Source organism: Uranotaenia lowii, chromosome 3 (genome assembly GCF_029784155.1).
Source record: "Uranotaenia lowii strain MFRU-FL chromosome 3, ASM2978415v1, whole genome shotgun sequence".
Classification (NCBI taxonomy): domain Eukaryota; kingdom Metazoa; phylum Arthropoda; class Insecta; order Diptera; family Culicidae; genus Uranotaenia; species Uranotaenia lowii.
The window spans coordinates 104247606-104273208 of NC_073693.1; the positions used below are offsets into that span (position 1 = coordinate 104247606).

Genomic DNA, 25603 nt, shown 5'->3' on the forward strand with positions numbered 1-25603 from the left:
TACCGCGCAAACTTTTGCCATTTTGTTGAATTCGTTTGTTTGGTTGTTGTTTGCCCTCTAGGAAGATAGGATGTTATTTGGCGCAGAACTCCTGGGGGATTTCGCTTAGTTTCTATGGTGAAAGCACAGGAAAAGGTTTCGTTTCGTTTATTGCATCCGTATTTTTCTCCCGTGAAATTAAATAGCTTTGGGTTGGTTAATTTTATCTGGTGAAATTTGGATGGGGATTTAACATTTTGGGGTAGTGAAACTCATTTCATATAGTTAAGTTGGAAATACCAAAAACCTGCTCTGAGAGCGAAATTAAGTTTTCAGATAATTATTTATAAACCCTTTTCGATTAATATATACCTAATATTAATGGAAAATATTTACTTTAGAACTGGACATTGTTGGTATTATTTGTTCATCGATGTCAAATGTCAATTATTGTCAAATTTTTGGGCATTATCGCGAACAAGTCAGGAAAATCTCAGTAGGAGTCTCAAATACAGCTGAAAGTCAGCTTTTTGATCATAGATCACATTGTAAATCGTTTTAGTCCTATCGGACTAAACAATGAGTTAAAATTTGAACAAAAGCGAGGATAATTGATTCCATGAAGTTCAGGAATGTGAGAGGTTTCATAGAGTGTGTTAGGTCAGGTTGGTGGCTAGCCGAAATTCCAATGCACAGTGGTCCAGATCAAACATTTAGTTAGACAAAATTAACAACCCAAAATCTGTGCGTTTTAGACAAATCATATGTTCTACAAAGTTACTTTACATAACAAGCGCTTTCTTTTTAAAAGGTGAATTATTAGGACGTCAAACAAAAAACGCATGTCCAGTTTTTTCTGTATCTAATATTTGTATTACAATCTAGTTGATGCAGAAAAAAGGAGATGTTTTCGTTTGCCCCAATTCGAGATATAGCAGCTCAAAAACTGAGAATTTTTTACACAATAATGCTCCTAGCTTCAAAAGACAATAAGATAGCCATGCACTGTCTTCGAGAATAAAATGCGTTTTGTTGTTTTGAGAAAGTGTTCAGAACACATCAAACTTGTAGAGCTTCTATAAAAAAAGTTGTAAGCAAAAAACCGTTTTTTTAGACACGCCCTACTTTTTTAATCTTGAAAAAATTATAGAGCGATACCGTTCCATTGCACGACTTTGGTATGTTCAGCAAAGTTTCTTCAAAAACTACAATCTATAGCTTTCTAGAACATTTGTATACTCTATCTATCTATTCACCGAAAGAAATTCGTACCTTGAATTTTCACGGTATTGACACGTTTGTAGAACAAACGATTTGTCTAAAACGTACCGGTTTTGTGTTATTAATTTTGTCTCGCTAAATGTTTGATCTGGACCACTGTGTACAATGGGGGAGGTTATAAAAAGGTAAATTTGTCCGACTGGTTCATCTAGCTGACTAATAAACAGGTAGAAAAGCTGCCCACCTGAAAAATAAACAATATACGGTGGTCAAACCGTGCGCAAAATATTTGGACCGCTAGTGGGGAGACATTTAAAAAAAATCGTAATTGCCAGCAAAATGAACTCTTAAGCGGACCTGACAGGTTTCCAGGCAGAAACTTTTCGTTGAAAAGTCTCGCCTGTATTTTCCGGAGTTAGACAAGGAGAAAAAATGTCTTGAGAAAATTGAAAACATGTGGCACTTCAATAGGTCCCACAAAGATTATACCTACTCTGTTCTGGTTTAATCTGGAATCGTGTCATTACGCAAAATCTGTGGTAAAGGGATAAAAAGGCAAATATGTCGTTTTTGTGCCGAAGGAGCACAATCGGCAAAGTTTGTCATAACTTCGAACAAATTAAAATTTTTGAGTTATTTTGAAGGTCGAGCTTCATGAAACAGAAAACGTTATTAGAAACCAGGGGTGAAAAGCAGAAGTAAGAAACAAAAAAAAAAACCCCAAATGTCAAATTGATCTGATTAAATCACCGACCAGTGAGCACCCAAGCAACCAAAAGTCGCGTTTTTACTTAAAGATGGAACTCCGAAGTTCACATTTGGCTGAAAAAATGTTTTACGGGAACTTCAGGTGACTCTTGTCGCGTAAAAGTTACTCAGGAACTTCCATCGCCCTTTGAAAGGTTAAAATATCGATAACGGAACTTCTAAGCGCTTTTAATGGAACTCCTTTCAAGAAGGTCCATAACGTTCGCGTAACATTCCAAAACGCACCATTAAGATACTTGAAGGTGTTTTAAAGAACCTATATGGGAAATCTAAGCGACATGTCAAAAATGTTTTTCAAGAAGGTCGATAACGTTCGCGTAACATTCTAAAGCGCACCATTAAGATACTTTAAGGTGTTTAAAGAACCTATATGGGAATTCTAAGCGACATGTCAAAAATGTCTGTCAATTTCTTGTCATGGTATTTGTTTTGTTTATATCTGTACTGATATTTACAAATGGAATTCAAGATTTTTTTCGAATTTTTCTTATAAATGTTAAGATATTCGAATAAATTTTTGATGATGCGTATTTTTGTTATGATTAATATTGTGTACTGAAAGTCCTTTGAACGAAATAAGGTACCTTCTTTTGACCAACCCACTCAATCATCTCAAATGACATTAAGTTTAAATACTTATAATTACAGTGGCAATTAACTATTGCTGGATTGGTCGAGAGGCTGGTGAGTTTCATTGCAACCTAGAGAGCAGCGGTTCAATTCTCTAGGCGTGTAAGCAGCTTTTGTAATCAAAACAATATAATTAAAATCAATGAGATAGACCATGATAGACCGGCAACCTAGCAATCTGACACGTGGTTGTCAGAGCAATCTGTCAATCGGATTTTTTTTTTCGGTGCGTAGAAGTTTCTTGGCATTCTCTTAGGAGCTGAATAGCGTTCTCTACAGCCACCTAAACGAACTTGAAAGTAGCTTTAAGAACTTAAATTTTGGGCTGATTAGCATTCTCTTCAGACACAAACGAGAGCTGATTAAGCTTCTATGGAACCTTTTTATGGGAATTCTGGTTGCTTGGGCAGGCATCAAATTTTGTTTCATTAGATAAAACTTTTTTTAAGTCGTTGAGAGAGTTTTGCATTGGATAAGTTTACAAGTTTCACCAAACTAGCATGCCTCATCTATGAAACAACAGTTTTTTTTAGTTCCGGTACGAATTTTTGTCATGAACGATTACAAATCTTTCAAAAAGTGCTCATTTTTTGTCGAAAAGTAAAAAATGCTGCAAAAATGCTGCAGCAAAATTTCTATTTGCCTGACCTAGATTAAAAATAGCTTTGATTTGGAAAATGGATGGTTCCTAATAAACATTAAAGATGGCGCGAGTTGTGCCCAAAATTAATGTCGAACAACTTCTTTACGTCTCGGTGGTCGAGTGGATAGCGTGCTAAGACGGTAATTGATGGTCCACTGATGGCATGGGTTCGATTCCCATCTCGGTACTGGGTGTTAAATGTTAATCTTAAGTTGTCCACGTCATTTATTCAGTCTGTAAAGCCTAAATCGGCTAAGACGGTGTATGGCTTTTTACAGGACGTTACCGTAAAACGGGGTAAAATTGATCACTTTTTCCAATAGTTTTCGATTATTTTTTTCTGTTAAGGGGAAAGTGGCATGTTTCAAATTTTTAAAACCAGTATTTGACTCCTATGAACGTGAAACATGGTTGCATCAATTTATTAGACTACTTTAAATTTGATTTAAAAATCGATTTCGTCTTTGTTTAGAATTTGATGCTTTGGGGCAACATTGATCAGTCTCTATTCCGATGGTTTTAACGAGTTTTATTGATTATAAAGGATACAAAACACCTTCATAATATTTACAAATGCTAGTTTATCAATTGCTAAGGCAGTTCGGAAAAAAAACTCAAATGATATTAAATTAATCATGAAACTCTACAAAATTTAACACAACACTTCTCAAAGACACTAAATTTGTATCTTTTGGTTCAGTGAATTCTGAGATATAGAATGCTGAATTTCGGTGTTTTTTTGGTTTCGATTTCTTCACGATCCGAAAAAAACAACATCGCGGTCCTTAATGTGTTAAGGCCGAACAGCAATTAAAATCGAAAGATGGACAATGATGCTGCATAAATCCAGGGGCTAAATTTTTCAACAATACTTACAAAATTTTAACTACAAAAACTAAAGACATTTTGCCTCCATTCAATTCCCTAGGCACTCGCACTATTCTCCTTTACTTTTTTCCTTCAAACTTTACTATTTTATTGGGTTTCTACCCTTTTGTTCTAGACTGGCTTACTCTTGGAAAGTGTCCCTATTCTTTTATATAAAAAAATAACCTCAAAATTCAACAAAAACTATACATTTACTTACGAAAAAAAATTAACTTTCTCATAAATTAACCTGCTGCTTCTTAACGCCTTGATTTCATCCGGAAGGGTGTTTGTTTGAGAGCCTTCAAAAAATAGATATTTAAAGATATTCAATTTTCAAAAACACACCAATTTTCCCCAATTTGAAACTCAACTTATAGGTTTTTCAAAGTAGAAAAAAGTTTTGAGATATTTTTACTTTATACTTAGTTATTGATAATTATGTAGAAAAATTATTTTTTTTATGTAGAAAACTCGACCTCAAACCTGGCTCGCCAAACGTTTCGGTAAAATTCCATATAAAGGATTTATGTTCGTCTCTACCGCATTAGGAAAGATGGACAAAACATTTTTCATAACTCCTAATTTGGCATAAGAAAACTTTACATAGAATAATAACATATTTTAAATTTCGAATGTGTAAAAAACACCAAACTATAGATGGCCCAAGATACCCCACAAAATGTGGCCCACGATTCCCCACAAGCAATGATTTGCAAATTGGTTGCGTTTGTGTGACTTATTGATGTTTCAGAACATGACAAAACTAAGATCATAAGCGTATGAGTATATTTTTGTTATATACTTTAGGTCTCCCACGGATGCAATTTAGCTTGTTTAATTATGTTTTCTAGGATAGTTAAATAAAAGAAGCATATAATGCGTATTTAAGTCAACAACATATAGAAAAACTTGCTTACGCAAAGCGACGACAATGACAGTTTGGGATTGGGATTTTTATCTCAAGACACAGCTGAGAGTATTTAGAGTAGCCCACGTTTCCCCATGGCAAACGTTACCCCACTCTCTCCTGCTAAATTTGGAAAATATCTGAAATTGGTTGAAATTTTCAAAAATCTGGTATTTGTGATTTTTGTTTGGCTTAGTTATAGACTCTTTAACATTTTCATGTAATTCGTTTTTTTAAAGGTGGTGGTTTTCAATAAGTGGTTAGATACTCAGAAACAAGTTGCATTCTCTTAGAAATTTAAGTACAGTTAGTCCATCATACTGAAGTATTTCCAGGGCCGGATGATTTTTTTCCAAATGCTATCCCTGAGAACACAAAACATTTCAAACGTGTTAAAGAATTTAAGATGAGTTCAGAATACTGTCTTAAAATAGCCATGTTGTCTGCGTAGAAGATAGTTTCTGGTATCTTCAAATAAAAATTAATAATTAATAATTAATGCGGAAGAGTTTAGAAATTTCTCAAAAATAAAAGCTTTCATTTGAGCTGAAAAATGCAAAATTATTATTCTCATTTTCTTTATACCCAACTAAAATGTTCTGATTTTGAAAATTGACCATAATTGAACCATAACCATGAAGATTTGAAACATAGAATACAAAATAAACAAAATTCCATAGAGATACTATATAAGAGTTTAAGAATTCAAAACTAAAAATCAGGTTATATTCAAAACCTCAATTAAGTGTCTCAAATTTAAATCATTATTTCAAACCAAGTTTTGAGAAACAAAATATGAATTAATTAAAAAAAAAAAGAGATTCAAAGTGACAATCAGAGCCAAAGCAGGAATTGCACCAAATGTGAATTTCATTTTTATATCTTTTAAAATACAAACAAAAATTTCATGAGATGTTTATAAATATGATTCTCATCAGATCATAAAATCATAATTGAGATTAAATGTTTAAAACACAGAATCAGTTATCATTGAAAAATGTCAGATAAGGAATCCAAATGGGTTTAGTACCTTAAAAAAAGATCCTGAGTTCTCAAAATCATTTTGAATAATAGATTTAGAATCATACGAAAAAAGTTAGATCGACAGAAAAAACTAAAAGAAAAAACTTGTGGGAAAAATCTGGGTTTTGTGCCATTCTGGAGACAAAAAATCTAGGAATTGGTTCAAAAGGGGGTTTGATTTCAGGAGTCGTCATTCCGAGGGACCTTTTTGTGGGCAAAAGTTTTCAGGTAAACGGGATACAATCGAATATGATTATAAAACTGATTCAGGTTTCACATTAAAAATACGGAAAGTAATAAAAAGGTAAAATTTACCAAGGTGAACGCTCGTGGAAGCCGAAAAGGTAACTTCTACCTTTTCGAGGAGAAACTCACCCCACAGTGAGGTAAAGTTTACCTGAATCGAGCAGACAAAAAAGGTACAATACACCGATAAAAAAGGTAAATCTTACCTCGTAGCGAGATGAAGTTCACCTGAATTGAGCTGAATTTCGAGTCATCCTCCAGATATAATTCCGGAAAAGCCGGATGGATGGAAGAACGCGAAGCCAAATCGCCACTAGCCTTGCGAAGCAAGGAATTGTCTCAACTATAAAGTCTATTTATCTCAAAAAATATGAATTTTTTAATATTTTTCTAAATTTTGTTTTATTTTTATTGAAGAAATCAACCTTAAACCAACTAGCATTTACCTTTTAAATCAGTGAATTGGGAAACGATATTATTTACTATTTTGCAAGGTGAATGCAAAAAAGGTGAAATATACCTTTTCGCTAGGTGAATTGAAAAAAGGTGAAAATTTACCTTTTTACTAAGTGAATGAAAAAAAGGTAGTATTTACCGAGAAAGATGGGTAGATAAAACTTACCGAGCTTCTCGGTAAATTTGACTTCTTTTTTATTTTTCCGTGAAATCATCATTTTCAGTTGGCTTATTGTTTTGAGGACGTTTTCGAAATCATGGTTATTTATTTTTAGTTACTCATGTTTTTTTTTTGGGGAAGTGGGGATAAGACGTCCACGTTAAGAAGAATCTTTTAATGCGAAAATGAAGAATTCAATCCAATAAATTCGACAATGTTTATGAAAAGGGGACTGTTCTTTACCAGAAATATATGAACAGGAACACTTTAACCAATAGTATACTTCTTAATTGTTCAATAAGTCGATTCACGCACTCCCTGACCTCACTGTTTTAGACACTTAGCGATTCCTGTTTTGATTCCTTATTTTCCAATTCTCCACGCTTAAGAAACAAAATAAACAATTGGGTCCTCATTTAAATCTTATTGACACGTTTCTAGCAATACTTCTCAGCTCAATTTTGGGATAGTAAAAATTTAAAAAGGAAATTAGTAGTTAAGAAATTAGATGTTATTATCGAATAATGAAAAATCAATCATTTTGTTTAATAATCCAACTGAACACAAAAATATTGGAATAAATGGATTCAAGCTTAAAAGTTTAACTATCCGAAGTTATTTTTATTCCTCGAAAATATCATATTGTAAAATTTTAGAATAGCCTATTCTTTCAGTATGTTAACCAAAGAATGTTCCTATTTTGAATTTTTCTGTCCCTGAATAGTGTTGTTTTTCAAGTATGTGCATTTGTTTGCAGCTTCTGGTCAAAATAACACAAGCAACTTCCGGGCCATCGATTCGGTACATACGAATTCTTAAGAAACTTCCACATTTGGACATTCGATGGAATTCAATGCAAAGTGGGTTGGTCCAGAAGAAATGTGTTGAAAAAGAGGTTAAAAAACAAGTTGAAACATTTTAATAAACGAACCTTCGTTTCGAAATTTTTAAGAGATAACAGTTAAGAAACCAAAAACTAAATGCGCTAAATTTAGTTCACAAAATGGGACTATCCACAAACTGAGTTTTAAGTTAAATTTCTTGACCGTGCAGCACACACGAAAAATTTCGCTGCACCCCATTTCTCAGTCGTAAAATTTTGTAAACAGGACGTGCGAACTGTCACCACAAAAGGGAATTACGTCATCTTGAATCGACCCATTAGGCCCCCAAAAGTGTTAACAGGTAAAAACACTTCTATTTTAATTCACAGATGGAAAAATATTTTGCCACTTGCAGTTCTGCCAGATATACTGACATTTTTAAGAAAAGTTAATGAAATCTATATAAAATTCAGGAATTTCCAATATTTCCGATTATTTTCAAGCTATGCTTTTTAATTCAACATTATAATTTCTTGAAAAGTTTTGTGACGAAAACTGCATATAAATGTTATTAAATATAAAACATGCTTATTCGACTGCCCCAAATTTGTATGGGAAATTTAAAATCTGTGAAATGTTATACGCTGCAGGCTAAAATTGATCCTGGGCCTAGTACAAGATCTCATGGCAAATTTGGGCCAGATCGGACCACGGGAAGGGGTCGCTCATCGAGCCTGAAGTTTGTATGGGATTTTGAGACATTTTGTTCGATAGGAACACGAAAAACTAGATTTTCGTCAATAACTTTTGTCTCCTTCATCATATTCATATTCGTCATATTCATCACTGTTTTAATGAGGCGACTAAATGTCCGACCAGAACACTCAATGTGAAATGCATGCCGTTTCGTCAAATAATTACCGATTTTAACCATTGTTGATAGTTCGGAAAAAAGTAAGGGCGGAAAAATGGTTGACAATTTAAAAGATAATTGCATAACCACAGGGGCTAAGGAACATGACTGGACGATTTGCGATGCCAAAAAAAAACAGTTTTTCATCAATAACTTTGGTTCCCGTCGGATGATTCCTTTCAAAAACGGTTTAAAAGATGGTAATCGTAGTGAACGACTGTGCCGAAAGAGGTGTTGCATTGATTTCGGAATTTAATGGTAAAAGAGCCAAAAATGAAGAACAACTGCAATATTTATTGAAGGTAGTTGAGGCACATCGAAAAAAAAATCAAATCTCCAACAAAAAATAATTTGATCTGAAATTTTGTGCATAAACTTTGAACTTTGTTAGTTTATCTATGAATAAAAAAAGATTTTTAAATATAATTTATTTTTAGTTTAAAACCTTCTAGGAAATAACTTCACGTGTCAACCTCATTATTTTTTGTAATAAAAACACTCTAAATCAAATGAAGTACTTTGTTTTAACTACAGCTAAAATTATAGAAAAACGTGAAAAGACTTCAAATGGACCTGTTTTTAGAAAATTTATCTTTTTATTGGCATCACAAATCGTCCAGTCGTATTCCTAAGCCCCTGTGGCTATGCAATTTTTTTTTCAAATTGTCAAGCATTTTTCCTTCCTTCTTTCCGAACTATCTAGTGAATATCATCTAAACTCAAATATTAGAAAATCATTAAAAATTGCAATCTAACGCAACAACAATGGTTACAATCGGTCATTATTTGACAAAACTGCATGCATTTCACATTGAGTGTTCTGGTCGGACATTTAGTCGCCTCATTAAAACAGTGATGAATATCACTCTTAAAAAAGTAAGATAATTTTTGAAGCTTAATAACTTTTTTATCTTAACTTTAATTGAAATGCAACTTTCGGATGAAACATTTGTCATAGTTTAGGCTTTAAGAAAACCCGTTTTTGAAAGAAATCGGTCGAAGGAGACAAAAGTTACAGACGAAAAACTGGTTTCTCATGTTCCTCTCGAACAAAATGTCTCAAAATCCCATACAAACTTCAGGCTCGTTGAGCGACCTTTTCCCGTTGTCCGATCTGGCTCAAATTGGCCATGAGATGTTGTACTAGGCCCAGGATCAATTTTAGCCTGCAGCGTATAACTTTTTCAAAAGTCGGGTCATTTGGGGCAGTCTAATGCTTATAGATAAACGGACGCTTCGCCCTGTCTCGACATGCTTAAATATTTAAAGTCGTTCAAATAATTGAATTAGATTATTTTTGTTTTGTGATGAATATAAATATCAATGATGATCATTATAACAGTTGATAGGCATTTTTAATACTTTTAGATGCCGTAATACCATACGAGGAAAGTAGAAAAATTGCAAGAAAAACTCCTTATTTTTTTTTGTTTTCGTTTTTCATCAAATTAACGTGATTTGGCAAACTTAGAAGGTCCACAAATGTTTATGAACGCATAAAACTGTAGATATCATAGAATGGCATTTTCAGAAATGTTGAAAAATGTTTGATTAGTGAAATACTGATAGTGGCGCATCTTACCTGCTTTCTGCTTTCTGCATTTTGCCCCTAGTTTCCCTACACCCACAAATCAGACTTTACTCCAATAATGAACTCCCTTGGAAGTGGATTATTGGCATACGATTCTATGCCGAACCGACGTAATGCGTTTTTAAGTAATCGGTGGTGGATGAAAATCCCAGAAAAAAATCGGCGGTGGAAGAAGGACTATGACAATATAATAGCGCCAGCACCAAATTTTACTTCGGAAGTCCGGACTTCCGACTTCCGAAATTCTTTCGACAAAGAAAAGTGAAGTACTAGATTGTCGGAAGTCTGCGTTATTTTGCCTGTTCATCAGCGACGTTTCTAAAAAATTTATTTAAATTCACAATAAACTTTTCATTGCTTACCGACTCAGATGGTGCTCTGGGTAAGATATCGGACTGGCAAGCCGAGATGAGATGTTGCAGTGAGTTCGATTCTCATTATTTTTTTTGGTATGAATTATCCAATAGGATAAAAACCCATGCCCATTGTGGCCATGCCTCATTTTGCTTGGTCGAGTCTTTATGCCAGTAGAGCTTTTCCAAACTTATCATCTTTGGTACAGTACACTTTTCAGCGCATTTTTGGCACAAAGATTTGGTAAATAGGCATCACATTTTTGCAACCTCTTCTATGGGTGTACAGAGATGTAGCTGAAGAAATTTCCAAAAAGTGATTAAATAATCTTCTTAAGTTCCAAATTCCAGATTGGGTATACTGAACCAAACGCTGATACGCCGTTCATTGTATGCTAAATTCGTTAAAAAGAAATTTCCCTGGATGACGATGATGATGTTCCATTCCGTTGGCTAAAGTTTACTCACAACCGTACAGAGAAAGGGGCATTAAAATTTCAATTTATTTACAAAAAAAAAAAAGAAAAACAAAAGTGGTAAAAAAGGATAGCAGGTAACAAACATTTCGCTAAATAGGTAGTGGCCATTATTAAGTTTTTTTCCCAGGTGTGCCTTGCTCCTTCGAGGGGTGCTGGTGAGGTTTTGTGATATTGTTTTGCACAGCTATGTTTCTGCAACAGTTTTGTGGTGGCACGGGAAAATGGTTAACGTAACCAGAATCCCGCGCTGTACCTATATTAAGCTTGCCAGATTGCCCGGTTTTATCCGGGTTTGCTCGGATATTTGATGCAAAATTTCGATAAAGTCCGGTCCGGCCCGGTTGCCCGGATATCGTGAAAAAAGTCCGGATATTGCCCGGATTTTTTTCATAATTTTCGCAAAGAAACCAAAAAAAATGAAAGGTTTTGAGTAAGTTTTAGCAAAATCGATTAACGGTATGGAAATTTTCAACGGTTGTTTCAAATAATACCGCTGATTTACTTTTATAAACCTTTAAATATTTAAGTATTCCAAAAAGTTTTTGGAAGTCTGCAATTACATTAATAAAATATTAATTTCATTTTTTTTTGCTTTTTTTCTTTGCTTTTATGTATAATTAAACCTTAAATTTTGCCCGGATTTTGCCCGGTTTTTGGATTTGAAAAATTGAAATCCATGCCCGGATTTTGCCAGGTTTTTTTGAAAAAATGCCTGGAATTGCTAGGCCCGGATGGGAGTGGAAAAAATTCTGGCAACCTTAACCTATATGTACAAGAACCCATATCCGAGGACTTACCTTTTTGCAAAGTTTTGCTTTATTTTCCGAACCAATTTTCTGTACATTCAGCATTCAGCTGGGTGAATTTGCGGCTCCAAAGTAGTATTTTAACAGCACAGTAAGTAGCAGAGAAGAAAAAAAGGAATGTGGGTGGAAGAAAAAGGCGGATAGGCCATTTGTACATTTAATTTACATTTTGCACTTTTGCAGGACTCGCGTGGGGTGCAATTAAGATTGGGTGGGTGGGGCTCATTTAGGCTTTTAAGATTTATATTTACACAGGAAGGTTGTTTTTTTTTGGTTGGTGAAAGGTGCTAAAAGTTCGAAAAGTTCTGAGGGCCAGGGTGGTAAACGAGTTTTCAGGAAAAGGGTGCTAAGGGATAAGAAAGAACAACACAAGCGGTCATTATTTTTTATATACACAATTTTATACACACTTAAATCGTTTTGGGCGTAGCCTGAGGAGAAGTGGGTGCTTAATTTATTAGTCCATAAATTGAGCACCACTTTTCCCAGGCTGTCGGGTATTTGTAGCTGCGGATTGGTTCTACGATTTTCTTTTCGCGCTTACATATTGTATGGGAGCAGTTATTTTTTCACGAAAACATAATCCTTGCTTTTTTAAAAATGGTAATCAATCACTCGAACAAAATTCTAATACAAATAAAATCTGATACGATTAACGAAACTAAGTTAGAAATTGTAGGTGAATTGCATTTGCATCATTTATCTATTGGCAGTGTTGTTTTCATCAGCTGAGGATTGAGGCTTCGATGAAAATGAGGTTTAGATGTTGTTTGTATTATTTTTTTCATTTGATGTTCCGTACCTCTCATGAACATTTTTCGTTATTGTGGTCATGATCTTGATGGACTAGCAGACGATGGCAGTGCTTGATTTAGTTATTAAATTTTGAGTATTTACAAAAATAATTGGATTTGATGAATTTTGCTCCGAAAAGTGGAAAAAACAATGAAACGTTTGCTATTCAAAGGTGCTCCAGAGAGTACGTTTCGTTGCGCTAACACTGAATGATGCAAATGAATGTCGTCGTCGATTTTACAATACAAATGGTAAAGATTTTCATGAGTATTATAAATATTTACACGTATTTTTTGCTGTACGCGCTTCGACAATGCGAATCTTACACATAAAATGCTAGAAAATCAAACTGGGACATCAAACTAAGTGCAGGTAAGTACAGAAAAAAGGTGAGGGGTTAAGGAAAAAACACAAAAAATGCTAAAGTAAATAAATATGGCGGCATACTTTACAATCTAGAACATAAAATCGGTTAAAAATGCTGTTACTAAAATATACATATATATGGAAAAAGGAACAGGGAAGCATAGAAGGGAAATGCAAAGATGAGGCACAAAACTATAAATGAGGGGGTTACCAAAAAAAAAGAGAGGAGTCTGTTAGTTTAGCTTGTGTGCAGCATGTTTGTTGAGGGAATGCGGTAAATGTGAGAAGCTCTCCATTGTGTGTGTATGATTCCTACAATATTTAGCTTCCTGCGCACGCGATTCTCTCATCTTCTTCTCTCGATTGTTCTAACTAACTATTAATTTACCTAAAAGAAAAAAAAACTCTATAAATTAACACAAAAATCTCTTAAGAAGAAAGTCTGAACACAGCCAGCACGTTGCCTGGAATCGTGGCCAGTGTGTTCGAGTGCAGGTGCAAATGTAGTGGCTGTTTGTGGTTTGTTTTTGCTTCGTTTGCTGGGAGTATTTCACGGGTTTTGTTTTGTCATATTTATCCTAAAGAATGCGCTTAACACCGAACGCGTTCGAGAATTATGCTAAGAAAGTACTTTTTTAAAGTATCCACTATCATCCCTCGGACAGATCCCTGGAGCTTTCCGCTCGAATATTCGCTGTGATCACTTCTCTGATTCCTGTAAGCATATTCTCATTAACTAATTAGAAGAAGGAGAAAAAAAAGTACACTAGAGAAGACAAGAACCGGAGACGGTCCGGTTCTCGTTAAGGTTTTTTTTTCTTTCTGTTGTGTTGCTTTTCTAACTGGTTAGCGCAAAAACACGGGCGTTTTACTGGATTGGAGGTAAGTGATCGCCGCAGGTTGGGAAGTTTGGCGGAACTGGCGGCAGATCTCCGAGCGTGCCGACCTGCAGGATCAGGTTCATTCCTATCACGATGTGGAACAGGAAGTGACAGTGGAACAGCCAGAATCCTACGGAGGGAATGAAAAAATAAGAAAATGTTTTGGTTAGCACGATGAACATTAAAGTAGACAGTTTCAAAAAGGTGGCTCCAGAGAGTAATTTCTATTACAAATCAGTTTCCACGCGTTAACAGGTTTTGGCACCAGAATATTCAGGAAAACGTAAATTTTTAGAAAATGCTTGTTCTAACATGTCAAGTGTCTCCATAAGTCAATGCTGCAAAGAATAAGGATACTTGATCCCTGGGGATACTTGATTCCTTCGCTAATCTCGAAACCGGAATGTCTTACAAATTTCAAATGTTCTAACAAAATGTGCCAAATAGAACAAAACAACAAAGCTGTTATCTAAACAAATAAAAAAAAATTTTTTGAGTTATTTAACTTTGTTTGAAAAATTAAATAAAATGAGATTTGAAGATCTTTTTTTTATCACTTTCTTACATGAAAAAAAAAAAAAATAAAAATAAAAATATTTTTTCCAATATGCCAATCGTTGGAATGAATATTTTCAAAGCAAAAGAAAATGCTCAATTTTTTCAAGAAAAAGTTTTCTGTATATTATGGGTTTAATTGATCCCTAGAGTCCAAAAAGAAAAAAATCCTTCTGAATGGATCGTGATCATTGGTTATCACGAAATGTAACTAATGTTCGTTCAGTAATTATCTGTTAAACATGACTCAAAATACTGTATTAATCTAAAAACTAGAAAATTGCGCCTTAAGGTATGTAATAACTCTAAGGTAGTAGACAAACTTTTAGAATTATCTTTGTGTGATACTTACAAACTGTGAAATGAGAACTTATATGGCAAAAAATAGTCAACTGACCTTCTATCTTTGGATTTTTTTAGACTTTTGTCTAGGGTCAGGACAACCTGAATTAAGAATCAAGTTTCCTTGATTAAAGGATCTAGTCTCCATTAATTAAAAAAAAATCACTAAGTTTTTCGTCTCACGAAAATGCTTCTAGTTCGTCCACAGGTTCATTTATAGTTCTAACTTTATTCTCCACTGAAGTAGACAGTTTCAAAAAGTGGCTCCAGAGAGTAATTTCTATCACAAATACAAATTTCCACGCATTGACAGTTTTTGGCACCAGAATATTCAGGAAAACGTTAATTTTCAGAATTTACGGGAGGGTTGTTTATTAATTGGGGTTGTTTATTAATTGTCTTAATTTACATTGCTTTACTTCATTTTCATTTCAAGGCCTGATTGAAAAATTCAGCTGTAATATTTTGAATTTTAAGGAATATTTATCCCGATTTGAATTTTTTAGTTCTTGATAAGGATTGAAGATTAAATTTAATTTGATACAAAGAAGAAAATCAATTTTTTTCAGGAGTGCCAGTGAGTTTTTTTTACATTCACATTCTTCTAGTTATCAAAAAAAGTTATAAGGCTTAAAAAGTTCATTTCACAACCTATATAGCTTCATATAGGATTTTATAAAATAACATGTTCAATTCATCATTGAAAGTTTATACTGACAAAATACAGGTCGAGAAAAGAGTGATTTCTTGAATGATCAATAAAAACAGGTAGAAATAAGGAAATCAGAGATATTTTGTAAATATTAAATTTTAGCTTCAAAGTTGCTATTTTGAAATGTTATTCGAACTATTCATAGATTTAAAAAAAATGAACGTTTCAAAAAAGATTATTTGAAATAATAAAAATAAGTGAAAAGTCAATAAAATTTCAAACGCAGGTTTTATAGTTGAACATTTCAAGCTCTGAATATTCGTCTCCTATGATTTTCTTATTAAAAATTGAAATTTAGAGGCTTCCAAGAAGATAACGAAACTAATTAAAATTTATTTAAAAAAAAATAGCTTCATCATAAAATTCGGTAAATTGATTTGAATATTAAATCAAAATAAGAAGATTAAAATGATGCATTAGTTTTGGTGATTTGGTGTTTAAAAGCTTAAAAATGAATTTTTAAAAGTTCAGTTTTTAGTGAAATTGATCATAACTGATGTTTTAACAAATCTGTATGAAAGTAAAAAAAAACTAATTCTTAATTTGTTTAATATACATGCTTCATTTAATTGAGGATTAAATATAATGAGGAATGATTTCGAAAAGTTAATTTCTACAGTTTTTTTATTGGAAAGATTTTATTACTAGCTTTTACGACACTATTGAAGAATTTTACAAAACAGGTTTTGATTCATTTAACAAAGTTGTTAAATACTGAATTTGATTTTTTCTTTAAAAATATCTGACATTCAATTTGTTTTAAACGGATTAAAATAAACAAGTAGAAGACTTATTTAACTTTTTTCGCTGAAATCAATATTACTTGCGATTTTGGAGAAAGTTGATAATTGATTAGATTCCTGAGTTTTAATTTTTTTTATGTTTAAAAGTTTTGTCCAAAAAGGACACAAAAGAAATCTCTTAAATGATTTCTGCCTAGAACCTAAGTGATTAAAAAAAAAACAAAAGCTGTTCGACAAAAAACTAATTGCATATTAGGATTCAGGGCACCCAAGTTAATTAACTAGCTCTTAAATTATTTGCAACTCGTAAAAATGTGATTTTTTGGCCTCATTAAATTATCAAAACCCCTTTGGAATATGGAGTTTAGCATTCAGAGGAATGAGAAATGCAAAAAAATCTGAAGTTGAAATTGGTTTCTTAAGGAATATGTACATATATACAATATATACTTTGGTATGACATTAATTATTTTTTTATAATCAAATTATTAAAAATAATGCTAGTCGTTTTAAATTCGAAATAAGAATTAAAGTTTCGAATTAAACCAGAATTTTGAATTTTCGGACACCAGTTCACATAAAAAGAATACTTAAAACAAAATATCAAATTTGAACAATTTGAATATTAAATCTAAAAAAATTACCATGACTTAAAATTGTTCAGCAAATGATATGAATTTTTAATTACTTATTATCTTAAACAGCATTTCTGTTCTTCATTTTCAATTGAAGGATTGATTGAAAAGTTCCGCGGTAATATGTTGAATTTGGAAAAAAAATCTACAACGATTTTATACGTGAATTCTCTATGAGGAAAAAATACTATTTTTAAATTAAAAAAATTCATTTCAAACACAAAATTATTTATTAAATTGAATCAGATAAAAAGATTAAAATATTTAATTTATTTCAAGAGTGTCAGTGATCTAACTCAGAGATAAAATCAGTCATTACATTCAAATTCTACCAGTTTTCAAAATAAAAAGCTGAAAACATATTTTAAATCACAATAACTACTACATATATTTGATATAAAACATGATCAATTCACCATTGATAGCTTATACTGACAAAAAGTAGATTGGAAACTTTTATTTCTTTTATGATCAATAAGAAACTGAATAAACAAAATAAAAAAGCAAGCAATAACTGCTTTAGTAAAATTGCGCATTAAAATTCAGCTTTAAAGGTGGCACTTCGAATAATTTTCGAACTTCTCATTCTCAAAAATCATGATCGATTCAAAAAACAAGTTTTAAAATAATAAAAAGTGAATCGTTTATAGATTCCCATGGGCAAGTTTAATGTTGAATGTGAAATACAACGACAGACTATAAGAAAAAATAAAATTATTGGGATTATAAAACTTGGTAAATTTATTTGAAAATTCAAAGAAACAAGAAAAAAAGATAAGTTTTTGAAATTGTAGAAATTTTTTTCAATAAAAACGTCGTACCATTTTAAAAGCTATTTTTTGGAAATCAATCGATAACTTAATAAAATAAGATAACAGCATTTTCGGGGTCTATGTTTAATGACTGATTAGGAAAATTTTTGTGTCCTGAGTCACCTTTAGATTTGGTCATATCGAGCTTATAAATTAAAAAAATGAATAAGATTTGAATAAAATCGATAATTGATACCTGATGAACCAATAAACCTTAATGGAAGACAAAAACTGATTCTGAATTTGTTTGTTATCTTTCATTCAATCAAGGAATAATATTTTGCCTAGATATTCTAATATCAGAAAGGCAATGATTTAAAAAAGTGAATGATGAAGATGATGATGATCATTCGGGATGCCAGATGAATCTTTGACGTTCTGTTATAAGGGAAAAATGTAAACAAAAAGGTGACAGTTTTCGATGAATTCAAAACTCATTTTACTACGGTTTTTTCCTTCAGAGATCTCTTAAAAAGTAAGTAGAGTGAATTTTTAGGTCTTCTTTTAGTATTTTAAATATTTTATGAATAAATATTGATAGCTGCTAAGCGGTAAATTGAGTTTCAAAAACTGCTGTTTTTCTGGTCATTGAAAACACACCTAAGTACTTTAAGGGGGGGGGGGGGGGGGGGTAGGGTCTAACACTTTCAAAAAATCGATTTTTTTATTTTTTTATTTTCTTATTGTAAAACATTTCAAGAATGTTGTGTCAAATTTTCAAGTCAATTGAAGCAAAACTGTAGAAGGTATAGGCCTTTATCTCCTCCTATCTAATACTGCAAGAAAGCAAGAGCAGAAACTTCAAACGCGTTTTTCTCGAAAGCACATTTTCAAAGTCCGTGGACATCGTCATTTGAAAACTACTTATCCGATTCTTTTCAAATTTGGAACATATTTTCTACATATAAAATACCAGACCCCAACGTTTTACTTTTTTTATTTTTTTACTTTGGGGAGATTTTAGAGGTGAAAAATGGCGGATTTTTAAGTGAAAAATCGTAGTTTTTACTTCAAACAGCCACAAAAATTTCATAAAAATATTTTTAAGTTAAATAAAAACGTTGGGGTCCAGAAAAACATCTATTAAAAATATTTTGCTCTGATTTTTTGACTTCAGATGATTCTGTGCTGAGATACAGTGTCCACCGCAAATCCTGTTTTTTAAAAGGCATCCTCGAAAATGCTCCGTCACCGGCTCATTTTTCAATATTTTTCTACGAAAAAATTACTAAATGTTCTTTTAACAATGCTTTGTATAATGCAAAAAATTTGAATACATTTGTTTGAACGATAGCTCTAGAAAAAAATCGTGAAAATGGTGTTTTTTTATACCCGTTAGACCCTACTCCCCCCCCTTAATAGTTTTTGAACGAAAAAGTGTTACTTTCACAAAAACTTCTATTCAAAATAAATGTTGAAGGTATTTGGAAGCTAGATTTATGAAAGTTCTGTTTTGGAAAGCATTCTAACAAGGAAAAAACTGGATGACAAATTTGGAGTTTTATCCTGTTTTCTGTTATCCAAAATTACAAATTTAATGGTTTTTTTTTCTGGAATCAATGGAGCCTTCGAGTTGTTTATTGTACTGGAAGATTTATTTATGTGTCGTATTCCATTTATGAAAAATGCACTTCTGAAATGTCTGCTCTTCTCTGAGAGTTGTTTGCACATTTTTCGTAAATTTTTGTTAAAAATCAAATGTTTTTCCGTCGGCGTGGCTTGCAAGTACCTTCTCACGACAAAATTTTGCCCAATAATTTATTAAAAAATAACATGAGGAACTTATCCTCTTTATGTTCCTAAAAGCTTCTCAAATACTCTAAACTCTTCTATGGAGGACTTTGTGGCGCTACTGTTTGGATATTATCTCCCATTACATCATCATGAAGACTGCAATAGGAGTTGACTTTTGCTTTGAAAAATAATCAAAATTCAATTTGGTTTAAATCTTTTGTCGAAATTCGAATTTTTCAAAGTAAGGAAAAGTAAACAAAATGAATTTTTCTATAATTTCGTGCCTCTAAGACAAGTTGTTCATTGATTTAAAATCTTCATTTTCAACATATATGAAATGATTTACATTTTTATAAAAAAAGTCCTGAAATTTCTTAATTTTTTTTACCACGATTCCAAAATAATTTCAAGAACAAAAGCTGATTTAAAAAAAATCAGGGCACCAACAATAATTCAAATTAGCCCTTAAATGCTCTGAACCTCAAAAAGTGTAAATTCTGTGGCCCATGGTAATTTATTAAAACCCTGTTGAAGTGGAGTGAAGCATTTATAAAAACAAAAAAAAACTAAATAAAATTGAGGCGGTAATGGTTTTATCAAAGAATAATTCTTAAAATTTGAAATGACATAAACGACTGTAATAAAGTAAATTTTTTTTGTTCTTTCTGTTGACTATCTTGAGAAGTGAACATTTGTTGCATGGTAACCAGTTTGTTGATGTGCTAAATAAGGATTTGATGAATGAATTTTCAAGTTAAAATGGTAGGTTTCAAATTCTGAACTTTTTCACTTGAGTTACACTTCTAATGGAAAACTTATTTGAAGATGAGGTAGGAATTTTGAGTGTCAAGGATTGAGTTTCAAAACAAAAGGTTTGTAGAATTGCAATTCGATGTTTACAATTAAAAAATAATTTCAATTTGTGAACGTCGTGTAGTGTGGAATCGTTTGATACCGACTTGATACTGAGCACACCCGCAAATCAGACTCTACTCCAATAATGACCTTCCTTGGAGGTGAAATTATCGACATAAGAGTCTATGTCGGCCGGCACTAACAAGCTTTCTAATCGTTGGCATTGGCAGAAAGACTATGACAATAATCCTTCGTTTGCTAACTGATGACTCAGTTGGTACACTGGTTAAGTTGTCGAACTGGCAAGTCGAAATAAAAATGTTGCGTTGGGATGAATTCTTATTTTTTTTAAATTTTGGGATAAATTGTCGAATGGGATGAAAAACCCAAAAAAAAAATATTTCCTTGTTTCGCTTGATTGTAGTGGTTACGTATTATTTTGCTTAGCAGCTTGAGTTTTTATGCCAGTAGTGCTATTCCAATCATATCATCATATCATTTTTGGCATAAAGTAAGCGCCAAGCGGTATTGAGATTTTGAAACTTTTTTTGTTTTTTGCTGTCTTGTTTTTTTTACGATTGTAGTCGTTTTACCATCTTTGTGTCACCCGAGATTTAATATCAACGATGCAGTTGGCAATTTTTGGCAATTTTTTTTAGCAAAAAGGATGAAAGTACGTAAATTTTTGTTCGAGAAAACACGCTGCTAGGATTTTGTGTTGGGTGATTTTCCTAGTAATATTCAAAGAGATGCCGATTTTTTTTCCACTATCACTAATTAAGTCAACTTATAAAAATGTACTGTTTTCGCACATTTAACCCTTTTATTTCCCAACGTCTCATACGATATTTGGTATATAAATCAGTAAAATATTTTAACGCAAGTCAAGTTTTTCTAGTTTACTGACTCATGCCAGTTAAGATATTGAACGGAGAATCTTATTCACATCAAATTATGACATATCAAGTCAAAAATGCGCAAATCGAAGAACCACTTACCAGGATTGTCGGCACGGAACCGCATAACCACGTAGCCATTGTTGGGCACCGCGATGGTATCCTTCAGTGGAGGCAGATTGTACTGTCGGTGCAGCAAACCGCGACGATCCAGATCGAGGGCGTGCTTCAGATTGATTTTCTTAACGTTGGAATCGGGCGATCGACCAATACCGATGACGTTGAACGCATACCCGTGCAGATGGAACGGATGGCTCAGATTCGGTTGTTGAACTGGAATTTGAGGAAAGTTATCAGCCTAAAGTTATTGAAGGATTTTTTTGCGAATTCTCACCTTCATCAACGAGCACAACTTCGACGATTGCGTTCAGTGGAATGTCAATTTTGTGGGTACACATGCAGTTGGCGCCACAATCGGCCGGTCGATTATCGCCGTTACAGAACTGTTCCGGGTTGATGTCGTCGTACTGGGAAAGCAGAGGAGCTGGTGCCGACAGGTATGAGATTTCATCGATCAGCGAGATGACGTGATCTCCGGTAGGGGCGACTGAAAGAGAAAATACCATTTTAAATCCCGACTAAAGAGAGAAGTTAACTCTTTGATCTTACCCAAGAATCGATTGTAGGTGTTAGGCTGGAACAGTTCCTCTGGTCGGTACAGATAGAAGCGGAAGGGCAGGAAGATCTTGACGTCGGGTTTCTCCTGCAGCAGAGCACGGTCGATTTCCTTGGCGTTCTTCAGCTGGCTAACGCAGATGGCGTCATCTCGGACACGGTTACATTGGGCGTCCAGTGGGTTCAGAACCTTAAGGAGTCAAATTTCCGGTGGCGATTGCAGGTTGCAGATAGTTTCGGGATTTGGGGTTGGTTTTTGGAATTGGAATTTGCGCGCGTGTGGAAATACATTTTAAAAGGTGTTTTCGTAATGATGGGTTTAGTATTACGCTGGTATGGTTTGATGGGGGTTACTTTCATACTACTGCTACTCATTCAATTTCTGTAGATATGTGACTGTATACATCCATTGTATTTTTTCATGGTTTGTATAAAAAAAAATGTTTTTTAAAACTGGTATCTTGAAGTAACGGTTTTTTTTCATTTAAAAATTTTAGATTTTTTAAATCAGGCATGACAAACTCGTGAGGGTGAGCGGGCCCATGGGGTATTTAAGGGTTTGCTGGCTGCATACAATATTTTTATAATCAGGCGGCCCGCAAGAAAAATTCAATTGGAAAGATATTTGTTGAGAAAATTTGAAACAATACAATAATAACATGACACCATCGACGTCAGAACCTATCCAGTCAGACGACTATCTGGTGATGGTGAAGATGCCTCCAAAACTCTCCGTAGTGAACAATATACGAAATCGACGCCCGCCTCGGTTAAATAATGCACGATTGAAGCCACCTGAAATCGCGGTAGACTATGCGCAATCGCTCGAAGCAGCGCAGCACGAGTTTGACGAAGCCTCTCTCGAGGACTGTTGGGATACAATGAAGAGCAACGAAAAGAACGCCGCGCGGGCGGAAGTAGTGCAAAGAAGCACCCGTTGAAACGTGGAAAACCAACGACAGCGGAAGATGAAGCGAGTCCGAATTTTCCAGGAGAAAAAGCACCGTCAGGAGGAGGAAGAGCTCGAGGAGTTGGAGTAGCTGTATCGTTCCCAAGAAACACGAAAGTTCTATCAGTCGAAGTGTGCTGGGATAGGGACGAAGACATTCTGACGGACAATCTTGAGATGATCAAAAGGTGTAAGCAGCACCAAGACGGTGGGTGAAGGTTCATCGCCGGCGTATCCAACGATGAGGTGGAGCCACTCCCAACGATGAGTAAAATTAAGGAAGCCATTTGCCAACTGAATAGCAACAAGTTAGCTGGGAAGGATGGCATCGTAGCTGAGCTTATCAAAATGGCCCCGGACAGGTTGGCTGATTGCCTACATCGGTTGATGGTCCGGATCTGGGACACAGAACAGCTACCGGAGGAGTAGAAGGAAGGGGTTATAAGCCCTATCTACAAGAAGGGCGACAAATTGGATTGTGAGAACTACCGAGCGATCACTGTCTTAAATGCTGCCTACAAAGTGCTGTCCCGAGTCCTACTCTATCGCCGAACGCCACAAGCAAACAGATTCGTGGAAAGTCATCAGGTTGGCTTCATGGAGGGACGATCTACGACGGACCAGATCTTCACATTACGGCAAATCCTCCAAAAATGCCGCGGACACCAAGACCCTACGCACCATCTATTCATCGACTTCAAAGCCGCTTACGACACGATCGACCGTGACGAGCTATGGAAAATCATGGACGAGAACGGCTTTTCCGGGAAGTTGATCAGAGTGATCAAGGGGACGATGGATGGAACTTCGGGGGGGGGGGGGGGTTGTTCTCTAAGCACGAAACATGGATATTGCTCGAGGAGGACCAGCGTACACTCGGAGTATTCGAGCGACGAGTATTAAAATCTTGGGTGGCGTGCAGAAGAACGGAGTGTGGAGGCGAAGGATGAACCATGAGCTCGCGTGACTCTACGGCGAACCCAGTATCCAGAAGGTGGTAAAGGCTGTCCGGATACGCTAGGACATGTTGCAAGAATGCTGGACGACTGTTCTGCAAAACAGGTGTTCGCTATGAATCCGGTAAGAGCTAGACGAGCAGGGGCACAACGAGCGAAGTTTTTAGACCAAGTGGAGCGTGATCTGGCGAATGTGGGATGTCCGAGAAATTGGAGAACGGTTGCCATGGACCGAGTGAATTTTAGGAATTATGAAAATAAAGAAAAAGATAGGTATATACCTAAATACAAGAGCACACTCTTACTATCACCCAGTACCATAAGATTAAATCAAGGGATACCTCCGTAATGGATGAGATTCTGATTGGATCGATCGACTGTGCACCGAACCTGGGATTGCCTTGAAATCCTTCAACAATGGAGCAACTGAACGACCTTGACCTGGCTGACGATATTGTTTTGCTCGCCCAAACACAATCGGATATGCAGAGCAATTTCGACGACCTCACCGAAAGCTCCAAGGCAGCAGGTCTCAAAGTCAATGTCGGAAAGACCAAGTCGATGGAGATCAACACAGGAAATCCCTTCAGTTTCATGGTAGCTGGGCAACAAGTTGAGAAAGTGGAGTGCTTCCAGTATCTTGGTAGCCAGATAACGCCTGATGGTGGTACCGAGAAAGACATCGAAGCCTGGATCAAAAAACCCCGATTTGCATTTGAGAGTCTCCGCAACATCTGACGCTCACGTCAGATATCTCTACGAACGAAAATTCGAATCTTTATCTCAAACGTCAAATCCGTATTGCTGTACGGGTGCGAAACTTGGTGCACATATGCGGTAACGACGCGAAAACTGCCAGTATTTGTAAACCGCTGCATGCGGAATATCATCCACGCTTGGTGACCTGGCAACTGGATCTCAAATGAGGAACTGCATCGCCGGTGTCATCAAAGGGCGCTAGAAATCGAGGTTCGGGAACGTTAGTGGAGATGGATTGGGCACACGCTGTGAAAGGATGAGAACGAGATTTGCAGAGAGGCGCTTGAATGGAATCCAGGAGGACATCGAAGAAGAGGCAGACCCAGAAACTCGTGGCGGCGAAGTCTAGCTGCCGAAATACGAACTGTCGATGAACGTCTTGACTGTGACCAAGTGAAGACGCTGGCTCCGGATCGTTTACAGTGGAGGTCTTTTACCACGACCCTATGCAGGGATAGGCGGAGGAGGATTGGCACGGGAACATTAAGTAAGTAAGTATACTTCCGTAATCAAGTCCAGCGTAGTTAGTACACGTAATTTGGCCAAGGGTTTCTGGTTTTTTTTTCAGTATAAAAGGGAGAAGGATTATGGAAGAATAATGCGTCAGAAATCAATGGGAGGTCATCGGTCAGGTAATCCATTGCGATGAAACCGGAAGTTCATTGGAACGGTACCGAGCCCAGAATCTGTTAAACAGTCGTTAAGCCGGGAATTCTCTGATAGGTCGTCAAGTCGGGAATGCGATGAAGGTTATGAAACCATGGGAAGGTTTTCGAACCGAGAATTCATTAGGAGATCGTTGAACTGGGAATACGTTAGAAGGTCGTCGAGCAGAGGAAGACGGGCCAGTACCATTTATAGGTTATTGAGCCGAAGCTAGATGATATTCTTCAGGTTGAAAAACACTGAAAGGTCGTTGAACTAAAGTCATGGAAAATTTTCGAGTCTCAGCCATTTGGAGGTTGTTAGACCGTGAACCATAGGAAGGTCTTCGGGCCAGAGTTACTGGATGATCATCGTACGTAAACTTAGAGGAAAAGCCACCGCATAGATGCTGTAGTTGTTTTGT

General features: G+C 35.1%; 1 protein-coding gene across 4 annotated transcripts in view; it reads right to left on the reverse strand.

Annotated features, from left to right (window-relative positions):
- LOC129751329 (uncharacterized) overlaps positions 1–25603 on the reverse strand; it is a 491494-nt gene that overhangs the window by 10132 nt on the left and 455759 nt on the right. Inside the window, exons 7-10 of one of the 4 annotated variants that reach the window (XM_055746776.1) lie at positions 21865–22060; positions 21590–21802; positions 21298–21528; positions 12249–14041 (exon numbers count right to left, since the gene is read on the reverse strand). The exons of the other annotated variants lie outside the window; for them this stretch is intronic. Coding sequence (XP_055602751.1) covers positions 13899–14041; positions 21298–21528; positions 21590–21802; positions 21865–22060 — 783 coding nt within the window. The 3' untranslated portion in view covers positions 12249–13898. Of the gene's footprint in view, positions 1–12248; positions 14042–21297; positions 21529–21589; positions 21803–21864; positions 22061–25603 lie in introns of those variants that run through there. 4 annotated transcript variants of the gene reach the window in all.